The sequence below is a fragment of the Prionailurus viverrinus genome, unplaced genomic scaffold (assembly GCF_022837055.1).
Source record: "Prionailurus viverrinus isolate Anna unplaced genomic scaffold, UM_Priviv_1.0 scaffold_40, whole genome shotgun sequence".
Classification (NCBI taxonomy): Eukaryota; Metazoa; Chordata; class Mammalia; order Carnivora; family Felidae; genus Prionailurus; species Prionailurus viverrinus.
The window spans coordinates 4448729-4469541 of record NW_025927608.1 but is presented as its reverse complement, the minus strand read 5'-3'; the positions used below and the strand labels follow the sequence as shown (position 1 = coordinate 4469541).

The 20813-nt window shown below is 58.2% G+C and overlaps 1 protein-coding gene across 3 annotated transcripts; it reads left to right on the top strand.

Moving 5' to 3' along the window:
• The first annotated feature begins 1109 nt into the window (after positions 1–1109).
• Positions 1110–19362, top strand: CHRNB4 (cholinergic receptor nicotinic beta 4 subunit). Of its 3 annotated transcripts, none has more exons than XR_007149639.1 (6): positions 1110–1268; positions 5413–5561; positions 11841–11885; positions 11988–12097; positions 14413–16234; positions 18253–18378. XR_007149639.1 is itself a non-coding variant. In XM_047846760.1 (6 exons), the coding sequence occupies exons 1-6, from the start codon at positions 1214–1216 to the stop codon at positions 18391–18393; spliced, it is 1449 nt and encodes a 482-aa protein (XP_047702716.1). In that variant the 5' UTR covers positions 1110–1213; the 3' UTR covers positions 18394–19362. The 3 variants fall into 3 exon arrangements, 2 of the variants coding, with proteins under 2 accessions (XP_047702716.1, XP_047702717.1); XM_047846760.1 differs by having other exon boundaries at positions 14413–15361; positions 18253–19362; XM_047846761.1 differs by lacking the exon at positions 1110–1268 and adding an exon at positions 2483–2698 and having other exon boundaries at positions 14413–15361; positions 18253–19362.
• Positions 19363–20813: the final 1451 nt, after the last annotated feature.

Sequence of the window (20813 nt, the reverse complement as noted above, 5' to 3'; positions counted from 1 at the left end):
TTCCCCACTGATCTACAAGGCAACCCCTGTCCATTTCAAGTGTCCACGTGTCCTGGGTCCATTGCTGTGTTCTCATTCTCTTTCCATGGTCTATTTGTTCATCCCCTTGACAACACTTCACTGTCTTCACTTCTGTGGCATTGTATCTAACTACTAACTGCGTCTTAATAAGCTCCATTACCCACGGCCCCCATGTCACCTTTATTGCTTAAAAATGGATTCATTTGGGTTCCCCTAGATGCCGAGCCTGAGACAAGGATTTGGCTGCAAGGATTTTCTATAGAAAGTGATCTAGATGGACACACAAGAAGGTGGGGTAGTGAGACAGTGTAGGGCTGGGGGCCAGGGTGGGCCACGGGCTACAGGAATCACCCGAGGCCCTTTTAGATCCCGGACTCAAGCACCAATTCTGGCCAAGTCCACAGGTAGGGTTGGCTGCCCTGGTGGTCATGCCTGTCCCGTGAAGTCCCGAACCCCCAGGAAGGATCCCAACACCTGATGAGGACCACCAGGCTGGAGGAGAGAGTGTTTGCCCCCTTGAGTCACCTGAGCTGCCTCAGGTCAGGTCAGGTTGCAAGGCCGAGGCGGGAAGGGGAGGGGACACAGGCAGCCCACCCCGGGCTTTCCCAGCTCCCCAAGCTAGGTCAGGGGGCCCTGAGCTATTTCACCCTCCCCAATGGCACACACTTTTCCTGAGCGCCCCTCCCCCCCTCCCCCCCCCCCCCCCCCCCCCCCCCCCCGCCGCCGCCGCCCGCGTCTGCAGAGAGCTGAGCCCCACTCCCGCCAGCTCACTCTCTACTCCCGGCAACGCTCCTTCCTTCCGGCAAACCCCAGGGGTAGGACCCTCCTGGACCCACAACCACATTCCCCAACAACGCAGGGACCCCGCGCAAACGTCCCCTGGTCTCCCCACCGCACCAGCGGGGCGGGCGGAGTCCGACCCGCCTCGCGCGGGGAAGGCTACGCCGCGGGCGCTGCGGGGAGCCGGGCGGGGGGCGACCCCCCGCGGCCGCAGGTCCAGGAGCGCGAGCCGGCCCCGCCCCTCCCGGGTGGGCGGGGCTCGGCCGGGCTCTCCGCTGGGTCCTAGTGCCCGCCGGCGGCGCCGTCAGACTCCGAGGCCGGCACCCGCGCTCCCTCGCTGCTCGCGGCTCTCCCGCGCCCGAGTGGTCCGACAGCTGGGCTCGCCGAGGCTGCCTCTCGGCCCCCGCCCGCCATGAGGAGTGCGCAGCCCCTGGTCCTTTTCTCCCTGGTTGCCCTTTGCCGGCGCGGTGAGTCTTTTTCGGGAAAGGAGGGAGGGGCGCCCGGGTCCTATGGCCACAGGTGGGAGGAAGGGGAGGGTGCGGGCGCCCGGGGGAGCGGCCGGAGGTCGTCCCGGCCGGACGGGAGCCCGGGCGGGGTGAGCCCACTGGCCGAGGCCTCGGGGGCGGGCCAGGGCGGTGGGTCTGTGAGGTGCGGGGCGGGGCGGGGGGGGGGGGGGTTGTGCACCTGCCCGGGCAGCCTCCGCGGCGAGTACCTTTGGGCTGAGCCGGGACCGAGTGGCACGGGCCCTGCACCAGCGCGAGGGGAGGCTGCGGGCCACCGATTTCAGGTCCCAGCAGGCTCGTCGCTTGCCAGGTGTAGACGCCAGGGAGCACACCCCGCTGCTCGGCCTTGAGAGGGGCTCCCTGCCGGTAGGGTAGAGATCGGGGAAACTCAGCCCAGGCGGGAAGGGACTTGCCCAAATCTCCAGTTTTGCAGTTGCGGGGAGGGTCTCCCAAGAAACACACTTTTAAGACACCACCGTTCCTGGTTACCGACCCTTGGGGCTGGGCTGGCTTGGATTGGACAGGGTCAGGCTGGGTCAGGCTGGCAAAGTGGACGGGTCCTCTCCAGTCTCTGACGCCTGAAGGGGAGACCCAAACAGCCCTTCCCAGGCAGAGTCCAGATGTGATTTGGACTGCCTTCTCTGGGCCTCAGTTCCCCCACCTGAGTTCCAACGACTCTTTCAGCTCCTATCGCCCCACCCAAGCTTGTCCTCTGAGCCCTAGTTAGCCTAGAAAACCAGGACTACACCTTCCTCGGACAGAGACACCCCACTGGGGTGCGGTGGGGAGAGGACACACAAGCTCCTATAAGGAAACGAAGTTCTCGCCAAAGGTGGTGTCGCCCCTCAATGTGTCTGTCTGAGCTCCGTCACCACTTGGTGATTGATCCCATGCCATTCCCTTCTCTGGGCCTCAGTTTCCCCATCTGTTCTTTTTTTTTTTAATTTTTTTCAACGTTTATTTATTTTTGGGACAGAGAGAGACAGAGCATGAACGGGGGAGGGCCAGAGAGAGAGGGAGACACAGAATCGGAAACAGGCTCCAGGCTCTGAGCCATCAGCCCAGAGCCCGACGCGGGGCTCGAACTCACAGACCGCGAGATCGCGACCTGGCTGAAGTCGGACGCTTAACCGACTGCGCCACCCAGGCGCCCCTCCCCATCTGTTCTATAGGGATAATACACCTTGCCTACATACTTGAGGACTCGGGTGTGTCAGCTACTTCTTAAGGATGGTCCTGGGGCCACCTGCATCAGAATTACCCCGTGCAGATTCTTGGGCCCCACCCTAGCCTCACAGCATCAGAATCTCTGGAAATGGAGGCAGGGAACCTGCCTTTATACAAGCATCCAGGTGATTCTTACACATGACTGGAGAAGCTACTGATAATATATGGTGAGCTTTTTGTAAAAGGTAAAAACTTCGATCTTTTTTAAAAAAATCTATAGCCACGTTTTAAAAATACAAATCTCTTGTTCCTTTCGTCACTTAAGACCACACGCCCCAAACTGAAAATCACTCTGCCTTTTGGATGCCAACATGCCAAGGGTATGCTGTTGGTCTTTTCTTCCTTCCCTAGTTTGTATCCAAACGGTAGGTGTTATCTTTTCAGTTTTCCTATATTAGATTTTTAAATCATGCTTTTTCGACCTGTATACACATTCAACAGAGTCTGGAATTCTAGCTACAGCTTCCTCTCAGACTTTAAGTCCCTTTCTGCTCTGGATCAGTGTTTCCAGGAAAGGCCTCGGAAGGCCAGGCCCTGGACAGAGACAGGTCAGGCCTCGACTCATCAGAATCACTGGGTCATGACCGACCCCTAGTGGTGGCTTCTCTGGTTAACAGGGTATGCCCCAGGGCTGGGAGGTGACCCCCCCCAATGGTGCCCTGGAGGCTTCCACTCATTCTGGACCACCATTGTCATGTAGGGGTGAGAGGTCAGTCCCTTGTCTTTTGAACTCAGAGGCAGAAAAGAACAGAGTGGAAAACCTAAATATGTGTTGTTCTGGGCTCCCACAGACTTTTGGGGAGTACAGTCCAGCCCACAGCAGCCCTGCTGGTCATTCCCACCCCCTCCTACACACTCACACATACAAGCGCAAACACAGGCATGGGCATGAACACACACTCGGCTTTGGTTACCAATAGGGCCTCTGCAGGGGCAGTCTCCTTTGGGGGGAATTAGCGAGGGCAGGAAAGAAGGCACTGGGGGCAGGGAGGCCCCCTTCTCTGAAAGAGGCTCAGAGACCTGGCTCTGCCTCTGACTTGCTGGGGCTTCCCCTCCGTGGTCTTAGTTTCCCCAGCTGAGAACCAGGGAATTGGACTAAATGCTCTAAGGTGTTCAAAACCTTTAGCCCATCCTCAAGACTGAGGAGGGTCTTTCAGGCCAGCTGAATGCCCAGGAGGCAACACAGCCCCAAAGGGGAGCAGCCGGAATGTCCCAACTGGGCTCAGAGCTGGAATACAAGCCCCCACAGCCCACAGAGCAGCGCTGGCCTGTCAGGAACCCGGTGGACCAGCCTCCTGGGGCTGCAGAGATGTGGGTTCCAGCGTCCCCATCCTGTAGGACCTGGAGCTGCAGATTCTGACCCCAGAACTGCCTCAGAAATGCCAGATGGGCTTAAGCAAGTGATACCCCCCCCCCCAGCTTTCTGAAATGACAGGTCAGCCCAAAGATACATACTAAAGAGGGGCTCTGGGAGGGACCGAGCTTTAGCCTGGGGCTACAGACTGGCTTCCAGGGTATTCAAACAGCTGGCCTCTGGGAGGGGTCAAGGGTTTGAGAGGCAGAGCTCAGAATCTAGGCCAAGCATCCAGAGGACCCCCTCTGGACAGCCCCAGGCAGTCTGGGGGAGGGATGGCGGGTAGCAGGTGCACCCGGGAGCATCTTTCACGAGGCACTAAATATTGCATGTGCTCCAGATAGGCAGCGACTTGGAAAGTGCACAGAGCAGACTGGAGTGGCGGCTGCTCCCCAGGCCACGTGTCCAGCCCAACCCCCACCCAGGAGTCCACCTCAGACTTGCTTAGCGGGCAATTCACACCACGGGCCCACGGGCCCCACCCAGAGGGAGGGATTTGGCAAAAAGCCAGCAGGCCCTGCAGAGAAGGATGTAATCTGAATCCCACCCTGAGGAGACCCAGCCCCTCCTGGAAGCCTCACTCCCACCTCCTTAGCCTCCCAGTTCCCCAGTCCTCCTCCCACCTGCCCTCCTGCCCCTACTCTGCTTCCTCTGCACAACTCCTCCTCTTTCCCTGCTGCTCTCCTGCTCCAGTGTCCTTGACCTTCCTCAGAGTCTCTTTCCAGGGCACCACCCCCACCTCGGCCCAGTGCTGACACATTCTCCCAGATGCCACAGTAAACAAGACCAAGTCCTGGAACCTCACCTTCACTCCCAGACGTGTGAAGGAGTTGGGACAAAGACCCACATACCGCTTGGCAAGAGATCTAGGGCCGCGGGGGCTCAGGGGGGCCCATGGATAGGCCAGGCTTCCTGCAGGAGGCTGCATTCCCCGCGTCTTAATTACGGCTCTGAACCCAGGCCTCTCCTTTAAGCTCCCGACCAGGAGCCAAAGGGACCCCGACATTCGCTGTTTTAAAGGCACTTTGCACCCTGAAGGTCTGAACTCAGGAAATATCCCGTAGTCAGCCCTGCTCTCTCCGTGTGAAGGCACCACCATCCACCACACTCTGCACATAGAGCCCATAGTAACATCTCCCCTCCACTGCGCTGGAAACTGGAGGGAGTCATTTCTGGTTTTCTGCTTGCTGTTACGGAGGCACGTAACATGGTACCTGGCACAAGACAGGAGGGGCGGGCGGGGAGGATGGACGCTTGGAGGCACCTAGTTTCTGGACTAACCATCTGCGTGCGGGCTGCCATTCATCCCAGAGGGAGGTGGGAGAGGAAGAGGCAGCTCACGGGGGACAGAGCTGAGCTCCACCTTGGATGCACGGGGTCCCGTGGAGGGGCGGGCCTGCCAGCACCTTGCTGCTTTGGCCAGCCCGGAGGGCACCTGCATGCCCTGGCCCAGAGCTGGCCCCTTCACCGCCAGGACAGGCATCAGCACGCTCAGGGCCCAGCAGGGCTGACTGTGTGTCTTCCCAGGGGACTGCCGCATGGCCAATGCAGAGGAGAAGCTCGTGGACGACCTTCTGAACAAGACCCGCTACAATAACCTGATCCGCCCGGCCACCAGCTCTGCCCAGCTCATCTCCATCCAGCTCCAGCTCTCCCTGGCCCAGCTCATCAGCGTGGTAGGTGCCCACAGCGATGGCTCCACAGCCCCGGCTCCAGGCACAGGAGGGACGCGGGGGGCAGAGCCGAGCCAGAGGGTGCAGGGTTTCACCTCCAGCTCTCCCAGACTCGTAGACAAGCTCAGATTATTCATCCGCTCCTATTCCACATGCATAAATTAAGGAATCTGCCTAAACTCAGAAGGTCCCGACTGCCTCTAAGTCATGACTTTTTTGTTCCAGTCTGTGCCTTTGTGTGTGTTCTTTCTGCTGGGCGTGCCCTGCCCGTCTGTGCACACTAGTCCACAGCTTGGAGCCACCTGCTAGCCCATGATCTCTATATTGATGACAGTGCCTTAACTCCCCAGTCACAGGACATCCGAGTACAAGTGGCTAAAACAGTAAGGACAACCCAAGAAAAGAGCAGGCCAATGGTGTCAATGTCAGTGTCAGAACCCGAGGCTGCTGTCCGTGATGGCAGGATTCTGTGATTCCGCTTCTCCCCCATGATCGTAAGATTGTGGCCACCGCTCCAAACAGAAGATCCTCACATGATAACATCTGTGGCGGATCCTTTCTTGGGTGTCGTTTTCAGTCTGAGGAAAACGGTCCCAGAGACCTGCCCTGTAGGCATCCGGGGCTACAGCTCATGCCTGGGCCTTACCCAGAGTTGGCTAAGACTTGTGGATACATGGCAAGGAGGCTGGAGAAGGGTCCGTGAAGCTCATGAGTGTCCAACATCTAACAAAGTCATGGTTTTGTTAACAAAGGAGATGTGGAGGGGGAACGACCGTTGGGTAGACCGCGAACGGGCTTGCCATTAGCAGGTGGGCCTCCAGCATGGCCAGAAACTCCTCCTCGTCCTCGAAGCTCTACCCTATTATCGCCTCCCCTGGCCTGTTCAATAGATGACCTCACATTCCCCCACTTGTTGGGGGAGGTGGGAGCTGGGCTGTGGGAACTGCCTGCAGAGGCCCAGGTGGGACAGGACCAGCTGCTGTATGGGCCCAGCCAAGTGGGCGAGAGTCCGGACAGAGGAGGGCAGCTGTGCAGCCCTGGAAAGGAGGAACGGGTTGCAGAGTTCACAAGTAGGTTGTCAGCTCTTGATGTGTGGGTGTGGGGCAGGCGTAGGGGTGCTGAGGAGGCTGAGGTATCAGGGAGCTCCCCTTCCCCGCCCCCCCGGCCTCTGAGCTGGGGGTGTCCAAAGGAACCATGGTCCACAGTTAACCTTCCCTGTGTGGCCCTTCCCGCGTCCCCACCCACGGGCTTGGACCCTGTCCCGAGCAGTAGCTCTGAGGGGAGCATTGTAAGGCGCTGTGTCCGGTCATGGGAAGGAGATAATCGAGGGGCTGAACCTCCTGGGGACAGGTGGCTGCCTTCTCTCTCCCGAGCACAACCGGCCCCCACAAACCCGGCCCCTCCAAGCAGAGCCCCGGGAGGAAGCACAGCCCGAGAATGGGGGAAGGACAGAAAGCCTCTCTGTCCTTCTTCCCTCTGCAGGCCGACTGAAAAGAATAAGGGCTTCAGGCCAGGCCCAGGCTGGTGTCTGTTACTGTCCAGCCAAGGGCTTTTTGCGTAATGGGGTGAGCCCAGCTGCCACCTTGCAGCTGTTGCCCTGGTTAGGGGAAGCAGGCAGGTGGCTCTGGTCATGCCTCCAGGCTAAGGCTGCCCCCTGCCAAATCTACTCCGTGGGCCCTGTGACATAACAGAAGTTACCAGAAGGAGGGAACACAGCCTCCAGCCCTACGCCTGGGAGTGTCCCCCTGTGTGCTGTTATCACCCTGAAAGCTGTGCACAGAACGAATATTCAGTTCTAGGGGTTTTACCTTCTGTATTCCAGGGTCAGGCTTTCGAGGAGGGAGGATTATGGGCACGACCAGTTTAAAGACGGCAGTTTCTAGATGGAAAGCAAGGAGTATGTGTTGGGTGAGGCGGGCAAGTCCTCAGAAGCAGCTCCCTGGGGTGGCCGGGGTCTTGGGCTGGTATCCTCAGGTGTGTTCAGCAGCCACTGGGGAGTGAACGGGAGTGAGGGACAGGAAGAGGTCCACGACCACTTTCTGAGTGATACGGCTTGAAAGGAGACGGGCTGTGTGGGTAATATGTTTGTTAAAAGTCATCGCACTGTACACTTAAGACCTGTGCGTTTCACGGTGTGTAAATTATGCCTCAACTTCAAACAAAAATGTTTTAAAAGACACCTTGTCCGTGAGAACAACTAGAAAAGCTGTACAAAGATGCCTCCCCCTGCAAAAAACCGTCTGAAGTTCTTGAGAGCTCAGCCAGGACTTGAGGAACCAGGCTCTGGGAGGTGACCCTTCGGTCTCTGGTACTTTTCCCCACATACGAAGAGTGGTAAACAGCCCAGGGCTGAGGGGCTAAGAGGTTGGAAGCCAAGCTGAATGTCTGGTGCTCTCACAGGGCTGGGGGACACATGCCAGAGTTTGAGCCCCATGAGATGGGGAGATGAGGCCTTGGTGGAGACCCTGCAAAGACCACCCATAAGAGTACAAATGAATCAAAAATAGACCAGACCTCGCAAAAACTAACCCTGCTTTGAACCAGCTCAGTCACAAACTAGATTAAGGTGACCTACTCCTCCTGTTACTGCCTGCCAATAAGCCAAAGTCAGTACTCCCTGGAGGCATATAAAGTCAGATAAAAATGGACCAGGTACACAAAAAGACAAGATGAAATAAGAAAAGACAGAAAAAAGAAGATAATGGAAACAGACCCACAGACGATTCAGATATTGGGCTGATCAAGCACAGACTTTAAAACAACTCCCATTAGCACGGCAAATTTTATGTTATGTGTATTTTACCACTATTAAAAATAAATAATAAAGGAATTTAATAATAGGTTAATTTTTCTAAGTAAATAAATATTCTTAAAAGGAAAATAATACTTATACCTTCAAGAAAATTATAATATGGAGAATTTAAAATTCATTACGGGGTTTTTTTTTTCTTAAAGATTTTGTTATCTTTAAGTAATCTCTACACCCAACATGTAGAATTACTTAATCTGAAACTTACAACTCCAAGATCAGGAGTCGCACACTCCACCGACTGAGAGCCAGGCACCCCCATTGGATGAGTTTAATGGGGGTAATGTAGCACAGGAGAAGGTTAATGAACTGGAGGAGAGGCAAATAGCAAATAAATCAACAAATGACAGAAAAAAAGGATGGAAAACACAGAAAAGAATATAATGTAGTACACGACAAAAGGGTCAGTTCTGTCACATGTATTTGGAGTTACAGGAGAAGTGAAAATAAAAAATAAGACAGGGGCGCCTGGGTGGCTCAGTCGGTTAAGCGTCCGACTTCAGCCAGGTCAGGATCTCGCGGTCAGTGAGTTCGAGCCCCGCGTCGGGCTCTGGGCTGATGGCTCAGAGCCTGGAGCCGGTTTCCGACTCTGTGTCTCCCTCTCTCTCTGCCCCTCCCCCGTTCATGCTCTGTCTCTCTCTGTCCCAAAAATAAATAAACGTTGAAAAAAAAATTAAAAAAAAAAAAAAGACAGAAACAGTGTGTGAGTGACGCTGGCAGAATTTTCCAAAACTGGCCAAGGACATGAGGCTACAGATTCAAGAGTCTCTGTGAACCCCATGAGGGATAAATGTAAAGAAAACCATGCCCAGGTTCATCTTACTCCAACTCCCAACAACCAAAGACAAAGAGAAAAACATAAAAGTGGTCCCCGCAGGGAGGATGGGGGCAGGGTGGGGGCAATAATAACACCAACAGACAAAATCGGAAGCCAGGAAACTGAATGACATCTTAAAAGTGTTGCGAGAAAAAAAACTGCATGCCTAGAAGTGGATACCCAGTAAGAACTTCAAAAATGAGGGTTAAGTAAAGATGTTTTCTGAGCAAAAAATAGAGAATTTAACATAAGAAGACCCAATATAAAGGAGGCATTAACCATAAAGGAAAATGACCCCAGAAGGAAACACAGGAATGTAGGGAAGGATGAGCACAACAGAAAGTGTACATGTATGGGCAAATTTAAGTTAATATTGACAGTATAAAACAATAACTCACAAGGTTGTAATTAAATACAGAAATTAAATAATGACAACATTGACCCACAAGTCAGAAGGGGACAGATGGAGCTGAAATGTTCTAAAGTTCTTGCCCCTGTTCTGGAAGTGGTAATCACTAATCTATATTAGATTCTAACACATCAGGTATATGTGTATTGTAGTCACCAGGGTAACTACTAAGAGTCATGGAGTGCCTGGGTGGCTCAGTCGGTTAAGCGTCCGACTCCGGCTCAGGTCAGGTTCCTGTGGTTCATGAGTTCGAGCCCCACGTCAGTCTGTGTGCCAACAGCTCAGAGCCTGGAGCCTGCCTAGGATTCTGTGTCTCCCTCTCTCTCTCTGCCCCTCCCCTGCTCGCACTCTGTCTCTCTTTCTCTCAAAAATAAATAAAAACATATACAAAATTAAAAAAAAATAAGAGTCATGTTAATATACAGAGAAAATGGCATAATAAAATAATTAAAATACAGCAAGAAAAAGAAAAGGGAATGTACAGGAAATAGATGGTAGGCTTAAACCCAAATATAATCAGCACTACATTAAACGTAAATGGTCTAAATACTCTAAGTAAAACAAGACAACTGGCACGCATCCTTCTCTTGCTTCTTCCCACCTCTGGAATGTGGACACAATGGTTGGAGCTCTAGCAGCCATGCACTGGACCATGCCTGGACCATGCACTCTAGGTGTGGTAGAGAAGAGAGTTGGAAGGAACATGGGTATCTAAGGATTCTGTAGAGCAAAACCACTATATATGTCCAAACTGTAAACTTTCTCTAAGCCAGTGTTACCCTGGGTCTCTGTTAGTCACAGTTGAAACTCATCCTACTGATATCTTTACCCAGGTGGGGGTTCAGGAAAGGCCCTTTGTGGAAGTGACTCCCAAGCTGAGATCAAGGTGCTAGAAGTTATCTTGGTGAAGAGAAGGCAGGGAAAATGGTATAGACTGTAAACACATTCACAGGGGGAAGGAAGGCCAGGGGGTGGGCAGAGCACAGAATAAAGGGGCATGGGGAGGTGAAAGGGGGCCGAGACAGTTGGCAAGGCCTTGCAGACCCTCTGGAGGAGTTATATTCTTATTATGTATGTGAAGAAAGCCACAGAAGTGACTCGAGCAGGGACAGGATTGAGAGGGAAAGTTTACCTGGCTACACAGGGAGGACGGATGTTGGGAGTGCGGGGTGCAGAATAGACACAGACTACTTGGGAGGGTCTTACGGTGGTCTAGGTGAGAGATGGATTATGGTGGTCTGAATTACTGTGGTAGGACTCTTATGCCCTTCAGAAAATATTCATCAAGTATCTGACACATCCCAGGCAGCCCTCCAGGTGCCCTCTGTCCTCAAGGAACTTAAATTCTATGGCAGAGAGCACACACATAGATGGCATCCAGCAGCCATGGTGTCCAGAGCCATGAAGAAAAATAAAGCAGGGTAAGAGGGAGAGAGACAAGGTTCTGTGTTGTGCAGGAAGGTCAGGGAGGACCTGAAGAAAGTGAGGACATTAGCTGCCTGGGTTTCCAGAAAGAGGGAACAGCAGGAGCAAAGAAAGAAGCTGAAGCAGAATGAGCAGATGGGAGGGCATGAGGTTCTAGAGCTGAGGGAGGAGGGCGGGGAGGCAGACGGAGCAGGGCCATGGGGCCCTGAGCAGGACGTTGGCTTTTACTTTGGGTGGGATGGGAGGGAGTGCAGGGTTTCAGTGGAACAACATAGTCTGAGACGTCGAGAAGAACCTTTTAAAAGCATCACCCTGGGGGCACCTGGGTGGCTCACTCAGTTAAGTGTCCGACTCTTGATCTCTGCTCAGGTTGTAGTCTCGGGGCCATGAGTTCAAGCCCCGCGTTGGGCTCCATGCTGGGCATGAGGCCTACTTAAAGAAGAATAAAAATAAGAATAAAAAGGATCGCCCCGGCTGCTGAGTAGAGGCTAAAGGCAGGCTGGGGCAGAGCAGGAGGACCAGAGGGAGGCCACTAGAGTAGTCCAGGTGACAGATGGTGGTGGCAGCCAAGACAGGAAGAAGCGGACCAGTCTGGCTTGTGGGGGTCATGGCTGGGGGTGCCATTCACGGGGAAGGCAGTGCCAGTGGACGACCGGATCTGGGTGACCGTCACAAGCTTTGTCTCAGACGCGCTGGGTGTGAAACCCTTCTGAGCCACCAGAGAGGTGGTGCGGCTGGGGGCAGGGGGGGTGGTGCTCACACAGCCCTGGAGCGAGCGTGAGGCCCCTACCGGCGAACTCACAGCCCCGTTTCCCTCCCCAGAATGAGCGGGAACAGATCATGACCACCAACGTCTGGCTGAAACAGGTAAGTGTCCTCCAGGCCCCGCAGCGCGGGGGGCGTTTCCTCCAGGGCCGCCCCTCGGTGGCTCCGGACCTCCAAGTGACAGGGCCTTGCCTGTCTGCCCAGGAGTGGACCGACTACCGCCTGGCCTGGAACAGCTCCCGCTACGAAGGCGTGAACATCCTGAGGATCCCTGCAAAGCGCATCTGGCTGCCGGACATCGTGCTTTACAACAAGTGAGTGGCAGGGTTGCCGAGGCGGCGAGGGCCAGGCCGGGGCAGCAGCCCCAGCCCCTGGGGGTCGGCAGGTCGTGAGTCAGCCCCGGGCCTCAGCTGTGCTTGCCTCGCTCCTCTAGGCTGTGAGGCTGGAAGAGGAATTAGAATGAGCAGAGCCGGCACCCTCTGTCACCAGCGGGGAATTGGAGGCCCAGAGAAGGGGAGGGCCTCGCTCGCTCATCCAGCACAGCTGGGGGGCCAGGGCTGGCATCTGCACCCCACCCCAGGGCTCTCCCTGCCCTCCATACTGTCTCGTTGACCCTCAGTTGCTTTGTCAACGTTGGGCATTGGTAGCATTGGCTGACGATGCATAAATAGCGTACAGGGAGCAAGAGACTGTTGTGAGGTCAGTGTTACCAGTGGAAGCACGAAACACGTTTGTGGTCTGGGGACAACAGACCTGAGTTCGGATCCTAGCTGGTAGTCTCACTTCACTTCCCTGAGCCTCGGTTTTCCCATCTGTAAAATGGGGTAACCACAAAACCCAGCTCCTTGCTGTGAGGCTCACTAAGGTCATGCACGTGAAGACCCCAGCCAGGGGTGGGGAGTGACGGGGGTGGGGGGGGTGGGGAGTGACGGGGATGGGGGGGGTGGGGGAGGTGGGGAGTGACGGGGGTGGGGGGATGGGGGTGGGGGGTGACGGGGGTGGGGGGGTGGGGGGATGGGGAGTGACGGGGGTGGGGGGTGACGGGGGTGGGGGGTGGGGTGGGGAGTGACAGGGGGTGGGGGGTGATGGGGGTGGGAGGGTGGGGGGTGACGGGGGTGGGGGGGTGGGGGGATGGGGAGTGACGGGGGGGGTGACGGGGGTGGGGGGTGGGGGGGTGGGGGGTGGGGAGTGACAGGGATGGGGGGTGATGGGGGTGGGGGGTGACGGGGGTGGGGGGTGACGGGTGTGGGGGGGTGGGGAGTGACGGGGATGGGGGGGGTGGGGGAGGTGGGGAGTGACGGGGGTGGGGGGATGGGGGTGGGGGGTGACGGGGGTGGGGGGGTGGGGGGATGGGGAGTGACGGGGGTGGGGGGTGACGGGGGTGGGGGGTGGGGTGGGGAGTGACAGGGGGTGGGGGGTGACGGGGGTGGGGGGTGACGGGGGTGGGGGTGTGGGGAGGCACGGGGGTGGGGGGGTGGGGGGTGGGGAGTGACGGGGATGGGGGGTGATGGGGGTGGGGGGGTGGGGAGTGACGGGGGTGGGGGGTCACGGGGGTGGGGGGGTGGGGGGATGGGGAGTGATGGGGGTGGGGGGTGACGGGGGTGGGGGGTGACGGGGGTGGGGGGGTGGGGAGTGACGGGGGTGGGGGGTCACGGGGGTGGGGGGGTGGGGGGATGGGGAGTGATGTGGCTGGGGAGTGACGGGGGTGGGGGGGTGGGGAGTGACGGGGGTTGGGGGGTGGGGAGTGATGGGGGTGGGGAGTGACGGGGATGGGGGGTGATGGGGGTGGGAGGGTGGGGGGTGACGGGGGTGGGGGGGTGGGGGGATGGGGAGTGACGGGGGGGGGTGACGGGGGTGGGGGGTGGGGTGGGGAGTGACAGGGGTTGGGGGGTGGGGGGGTGGGGGGGTGGGGGGTGGGGAGTGACAGGGATGGGGGGTGATGGGGGTGGGGGGGTGGGGAGTGACGGGGGTGGGGGGTCACGGGGGTGGGGGGGTGGGGGGATGGGGAGTGATGGGGGTGGGGGGTGACGGGGGTGGGGGGTGACGGGTGTGGGGGGGTGGGGAGTGACGGGGGTGGGGGGTGACGGGGGTGGGGGGTGACGGGGGTGGGGGGGTGGGGAGTGATGGGGGTGGGGGGTGGGGGCTGGGGAGGGACGGGGGTGGGGGGTGACGGGGGTGGCGGGTGACGCGGGTGGGGGGGTGGGGAGTGACGGGGGTTGGGGGGTGGGGAGTGATGGGGGTGGGGAGTGACGGGGATGGGGGGTGATGGGGGTGGGAGGGTGGGGGGTGACGGGGGTGGGGGGGTGGGGGGATGGGGAGTGACGGGGGTGGGGGGTGACGGGGGTGGGGGGGTGGGGCGATGGGGAGTGATGGGGGTGGGGGGTGACGGGGGTGGGGGGTGACGGGGGTGGGGGGGGTGGGGAGTGACGGGGGTGGGGGGTGACGGGGGTGGGGGGTGACGGGGGTGGGGGGGTGGGGAGGGCCTTCTGGAAGGCGGCCTTTTCGGTGAGGGCACCAGAGGCTGGAAGGAAGGATGACCGGTGAGAAACGATCCTCAGGGCCTGCTGGCGAGTTCTGAGAGAAGGCCAGGCCTGCGGACTTCACGCCGTTCTCCTGTCCACGCCTCTAGCGCCGACGGGACCTACGAGGTGTCCCTGTACACCAACGTGGTGGTCCGCTCCAACGGCAGCATCTTCTGGCTGCCGCCCGCCATCTACAAGAGCGCCTGCAAGATCGAGGTGAAGCACTTCCCCTTCGACCAGCAGAACTGCACCCTCAAGTTCCGTTCCTGGACCTACGACCACACGGAGATCGACATGGTTCTCAAGTCGCCCACGGCCAGCATGGACGACTTCACCCCCAGCGGCGAGTGGGACATCGTGGCGCTGCCGGGGCGAAGGACGGTGAACCCGCGGGACCCCAGCTACGTGGACGTCACCTACGACTTCATCATCAAGCGCAAGCCCCTCTTCTACACCATCAACCTCATCGTCCCCTGCGTGCTCATCACCTCGCTGGCCATCCTCGTCTTCTACCTGCCGTCCGACTGCGGCGAGAAGATGACGCTGTGCATCTCCGTGCTGCTGGCGCTCACCGTCTTCCTGCTGCTCATCTCCAAGATCGTGCCGCCCACCTCGCTGGACGTGCCGCTCATCGGCAAGTACCTCATGTTCACCATGGTGCTGGTCACCTTCTCCATCGTCACCAGCGTGTGCGTGCTCAACGTGCACCACCGCTCGCCCGGCACCCACACCATGGCGCCCTGGGTCCGCCGCTGCTTCCTACGCCAGCTGCCCACCTTCCTGTTCATGAAGCGCCCGGACAGCAGCCCTGCGAGGGCCCCCCGGCCCGGCCAGCTTCGCCTGACCGGGCTCGAGGCCGCCAGCACCTCCAGCCTCTGCGGGAGCTCCACGTGCTCTGCGGCTCCCCAGTCCCCGGGCGGCTCCGGCTCCCGCACCGCAGGCCTCCAGGATTTCCGGCCAAGGTCTTCCGGGAGGTTCCAGCAGGATGTGCAGGAGGCCTTGGAGGGCGTCAGCTTTATTGCCCAGCACATGAAGAGTGATGACCGAGACCAGAGTGTAAGTCCCTAGCCCGGTCCCCGTCCCCGCCGGTTCCCCACTCCCCACAGCACACTCACAGGGGACGAGAGCCCCATCTCTGGGCTGGAGTACGGAGTCCCAAACTGGCCTGAGTTTTATTGCAGCTCCGTGCGTTGGGAAAGAGGAAGGAAGTACCAGGGCTCCCTTTTTGTTTCGGGGTCCCCAAAAGCAGACACTGAGGTGAGGGCCTGGACACACGTTACCTGAGAAGTGAGCTCAGGAAGCACAGTGAGGAGGAGAGAGACTGCGGAGGGCGGGCCGGTCACTGGTGACTGCCCCGGGCTCTGGGGGCTCAGTCCACGGGAGGCCCTCTTAGGGGGCATCAGCACCCACCCCTAGGGCTGAGGGTGGCCCCCGGGCATCAACTCCCCATCGCTTCCAGGCTGTGCAGCCAGCAGCCCCGTGCTGGAGAAAGCCCCGGGACAGAGGAGAGGCAGGAGCCCCAAGTCAGCCCCTTAGGGACGAGGGCGGGACGGACACCGAGGGCACCGGCTCCCATCCTCGTCCGGCTGGCCCAGAACCCCTACAAACACGAGGGCTTTCAGGAGTACAGAAACATCGATTAGAACGTTATCATCGCTCCGTTAATAATGTAACGATGTCAGGTAGGGCGATGACAGTTACAGATTTTAAAAGGAGGTGAAGTTGACTTTCACAGGACAAAGCAACAGGCGCTAAAGCGTAGGCGTCTCAAGTGATGGCTCTGAACAAACGACACTTCACGGGATGACCCTGTGATAACCGAACGCAGAACACGATGGCGACGGCTGGAGGTTGTCACACATCCCCACACATCCCACGGTGCTGGGAACATTCTCACTTCAACACCTTCTCAGACCAGCCTCTGAACAGGTCTGTACAACAGGCACACGGCTGCACAAACACAGAGGGCACATCCTAGTCTCACCTCCCACTAGCCGCACGCTCAAGGGACACGCTGGTCTCCAGTAGCACGAGGAGACAGGAGCGGGCCGGGAAAGCTCCAAAATCACACTGTGAGACAGAAAAGAGAGAATCGTAAGCAACAGAAAGCGGGACGTGAGCGCGAGCGGCTCGGCCTGGGGTCCTGGGCGTGAGAAACGCAGCCCCGGCCCCGCTGGCACAGAGCTGCGTGTTCACCGGATCCCACAAGGCCACGAGGCCACGAGGCGCACAGCCCGGTGCCTAAAGCTCCAGAGGAGCATCAGATTTCGCCTCCTCAAAAATTAATTTGATTGCGCTTCCTTTAAGACCACTGGGTGGCTCAGCATCACCTGATTTATTGGGTCCCAGATGTGAATACGCAGCAGGGGGCCCTGCTGGCTAAGTGAGAACCTCTGGGTGACTTTTCACAATTCGGGGCCACCCCCCACCCGGAGCCACGCTCTGAGTGAGCCAGGGCCTGTGCGGGAGGCACCCGGAGCCGGCATTTTAAAGCAGACCCCCAGGGATCCCGGTGTACGTGCAAGTCAAGCAGCACTGGTCTCCCGTGCACCCGCCCTGAGTGCTCTCTTCTGAAGGTCTCGCCACCCCTGTGACACTCAGGGCCCTCTGGCCATTTCTAATTCAATTAATTAAAAGTCTCTTGTGGGGAGCAGCCAGGCAGGACCCCCCCCCCCACCATCATCGCGGGTCACTGAGCTGCAAGCACACACGAGGGGCCCTGCCAGGACCTGACAGGATCCCTTGGAAGTGGCACGTACTCCGACCTCATTTCACAAGGGGGAAAGCCGGGTTCAGAGAGGCTCACTGACTTGCCCAGGGTCACACAGCCGGCACGGGGCGGAGCCAGGCTCCGCATGCAGATCTTTCTGACGTCCTTCAACTTCCCTCCCCTGCACTGAGCACACGTGCACTTACTGGGTGGTCGACGTTCTCATGCTGGGCTTTCTCCCCCCACCGCCGAGCACGGCCACCCCAAAGCCGGCCCAGGCTGCACACCTCGTGCTCAGCACTCCTACCCGCCTGGTGACCAACTGGTCACTATAAATAGCACACAAATATAAAAAGAGGGGAAAACACGCACACACTGAAAAAGAAGTCATCCGAAATTAGGGCTGTCAAAACGAAACCCAAGCAAGCCAGAGAGAGCCCACCTGGAGAGCCGCTGCTGTTGGGGACAGGCGGTGTGAGTGTGGCTGGGGTGTGGGGGCTGCCTGACACAGGACTATTCTGCAGGGTAGACGCACACCCCTGAGGCACCCGGACAAACTGGGTCACTGACGTCAGCTTGTCCGCTGCTGCCCACATTTCCAATCCCAGAGCCTCTGCTGGGTTCTCATCAGGCCGCTTTCCAGCAGGGAAGACAGGCCGAGTGGCCACACGGGCAGCTGTGAGCTTGGGGCCGGGGGGGGGGGGGGGGGGGGCGGGGGGGGCGTTCCGGGGTGACAGAGCAGGCCCCGGGTCCCCCAGGCAAAGGTGGCGGTGCCTCTGGAGGCCAGCAGGGTTCACAGCAGGCCCCACACCCCACAGCGGCCTGAGGAGATTCAGTGGAGGCGGAGGCTGGGCCCCAGTCACAGGAACTAGCGAGCAGATTAAGCAGCAGGGCATCCAGGGGTCCTGCAGGCCCCACTGCCTGCCCCCCACGCAGCTCAGGGTGAACATAAGAGAGGGGGCCTTGCGTTCCCGGGCCGCGTCCCTCTTATTTGCAACAGATTTGGGCTCTCGAGTCACAACGTGTGGTATTAATAACCTTTCTAGCCCAGGCTTCCTGGACAGTCGGGGGCCCTGCCATGCTGGGGGGAGGGGATTGAGGACCTGAGAGGCACAGAGGTGACTCCGGCTGCGGGGGGGGGGGGGGGCCTTGCCCGATAGTGAGGGCCCAACTTGAACGAAGGAGTGGAAGCAGGGAGGTCTGGGCACCTGTAACCAGCCCCTCTGTCTGCCCACAGGTCGTTGAGGACTGGAAATACGTGGCCATGGTGGTGGACCGGCTGTTCCTGTGGGTCTTTGTGGTTGTGTGTGTGCTCGGCACAGTGGGGCTCTTCCTACCTCCCCTCTTCCAGACCCACACACCCTCTGAGGGGCCCTAAGCTGCCCTGCGTGCCCCGGGGCCCCGGGGTCGTGGGGTGAGGTGACATGAGCAGCCACGTGGGCACTTTCCTGCTTCCTCCTGAGTGACGGCTGAGGAGACCCCAAGTACCTGAGTCCATCAGCCATCAGCCCCTTCAAACAGCCACGGCCGGGGGAGGACAGATGGGAGCCCTGGACCGTCCTCTCCAAAGGCCTTGGAGGAGCCCCAGCAAAGTGCGGCAGAAGGAGCTCGGCCAGGCTCCGTCCCCGCGCACGGGGCATGGGGACGCCACCACTGCAGCACCCGCTGTGTACCAGGAATCTTGCCATATCCCGCCCACCTGTCCACCCCCCCCCCCATCACCCTCCACTCCGCCAGCCCTCGAGGCTCGCTGGTCTTCTCTCAGACCCTCCCGGCTCAAAGCCCTTGCATTTGCTGGACCTTCTACCCAGACCTTCCTCCCCCGGTGCCTCCCAAGCTCCGGCGGTGGCTGCACCGTCCCGGGCTCTGCTCCGATCCACCCCCAGGTGCCTCGAGCCCTCCTCAGCTCATTGTCCACGCGTCACCCGCTAGAGCATGAGCTCTGTCAGAGCAGGAACCTGGACCTTCGTTTGCGTGCACCATCCCCAGGGCCTCGGACGCGGCTCCGCACGCAGCAGGTGCTTAATAAATGTCTGTTGAGTGAATGGATGACTCCTATTCCTCCTTCAAGCTCCGATGCCCCTCCCCTGAGCAGCCACCCCTGGCTCCCCTCCTGAAACAACGGCCCTCCCCACAGCTCTGGTCCCGTTCCGCTTTCTATCAAGGCCAGGTTCAGGGGTCTCGCTCCCAGATGCTCTGACTGGTCCTTCCACATACTGCTTTTGCCCAGTGCCTGGCACGTGACAGGCTCTTAAAGTATCCGTGGAATAGAGGAGGACTTTTAAAGATTCCATTTCTTAAATTACATAATAAAAGTGACTTTCTACGTATCGTTCTCTGAGTGCTAACACGTGTATAGATTCGTGTAATCAGGCCGCAGGAGGGCCCCATCACCCAGACGCCTCCCTCCCTGCCAAGCCCCTAGCGACCACTGACGCCTCTCCTGTCCCTGGGGCTTGGTCCTTCCGAGAATGCCACTCCGATGAGTCATACGTGCGTAACCTCTAGAGAGTAAGCAGCTTCTGTCCCCCGGCATCATGGCCTCTTTGAGACTCAACCATGCTGCTGAGGGTAGCAAGGGTTTGTCCCTTCGTCTTGCGGAGCAGCACTCACTCCGTCCCGTGAGGGCCGAAGCACCAGCTTTTGGCAACTGCGAAAGAGCCGCTATAAACATTCACACGTGTGGGAGTTTGTGTGAAGCGGCGTTCTCATTCAAGATAAATACCCAGGAGTGTGATCGCTGGGCTATATGGGGACGTACATCTAACTGTCACTCTGTCACACAACCTTCTGGAGCAGCCGCGCCAGTTGGCGTTCCCCCCAGCGAGGTGTGAGAGAGGCTGCTCTGGACCCTGGTCTGCCCTCCGTTTTGATTTATTTTCGCCATCGCAGTGGCTGCACACTGGTGCATCAGCCAGGTTTCCATTTGCTTTTCCCTAATGGCTGATACCGACCGGCTTTTCATGTGATCTATTTTATTTATTTAGCCTATGTATATCCTCTTTGGTGAAGTGTCCAATTCTTTTTTTGCTTATGGGCTTTAGTTATTTTAGTGTTGAGATTTTAAAACAACTTTATTAAGGTATAACGTACATATTATAAAATTTGCCCATTTTAAGTGTGCAATTCAAGGAGTTTTAGAACATTTGCACCCCCACCAAGACCCTCATGCCTATCTGTTCTTACTTCTGAGTTTTGAGGGCTCTTTATATCTACTGGGTACAAATCCCTGGTTGTATATCTGATTCGCAACCTTTTCCAAATGAAGGGGATTTTGCCCAGAGAATGAGAACGCTCCAAATGGGGGCCTGAGACATTGGCCCCAATTCTTATGTTCTGAGTCCCGTAGGATGTCTCCTTTTGTTTGGTTTTAATGTGGGTAAGCAACCCATTCTGGACTCACCTGCAGGTGCCGGAGGTGGTTCGGCCCTGGGGGGTGGTCCGGAGGCCTGCTCACCGCAAGCCCTGGGGCAGCGCAGTGTCGACACGGAGGAGGCTCTGCAAGCCCCGCGCGCAGTGTAGACGCGGAGAAGGAGGCTCTGCAGGGAGCGGGGCGGGAGCGCAGGTGCCGCTCTGACGGCTCCATTTCGAAGCCTCATTTGTGTGTGTGTGTGTCTCTCCTTTCTCTTTACCGTTCATCAAGGAACATTCCAAACGTATTCGAAAGCAGCGTGGCCTAAGAACCCGCAGGCGCCCCGCGTCGACCCTCCACTATCACCAACTCAGGGCCGACACTGCTTCCGACGCCCCCTCCCCCTCCTAAACTACCGCCGAAACACGAACCCCAGGATCGCACCC

Coding starts and splice junctions, on each gene's coding strand:
- CHRNB4 (XM_047846760.1), top strand. CDS start 1,214: ATGAGGAGTGCGCAGCCCCTGGTCCTTTTCTCCCTGGTTGCCCTTTGC. Junction 1,269..5,412: donor GGTTGCCCTTTGCCGGCGCG/GTGAGTCTTTTT, acceptor GTGTCTTCCCAG/GGGACTGCCGCATGGCCAAT. Junction 15,362..18,252: donor GTGATGACCGAGACCAGAGT/GTAAGTCCCTAG, acceptor GTCTGCCCACAG/GTCGTTGAGGACTGGAAATA.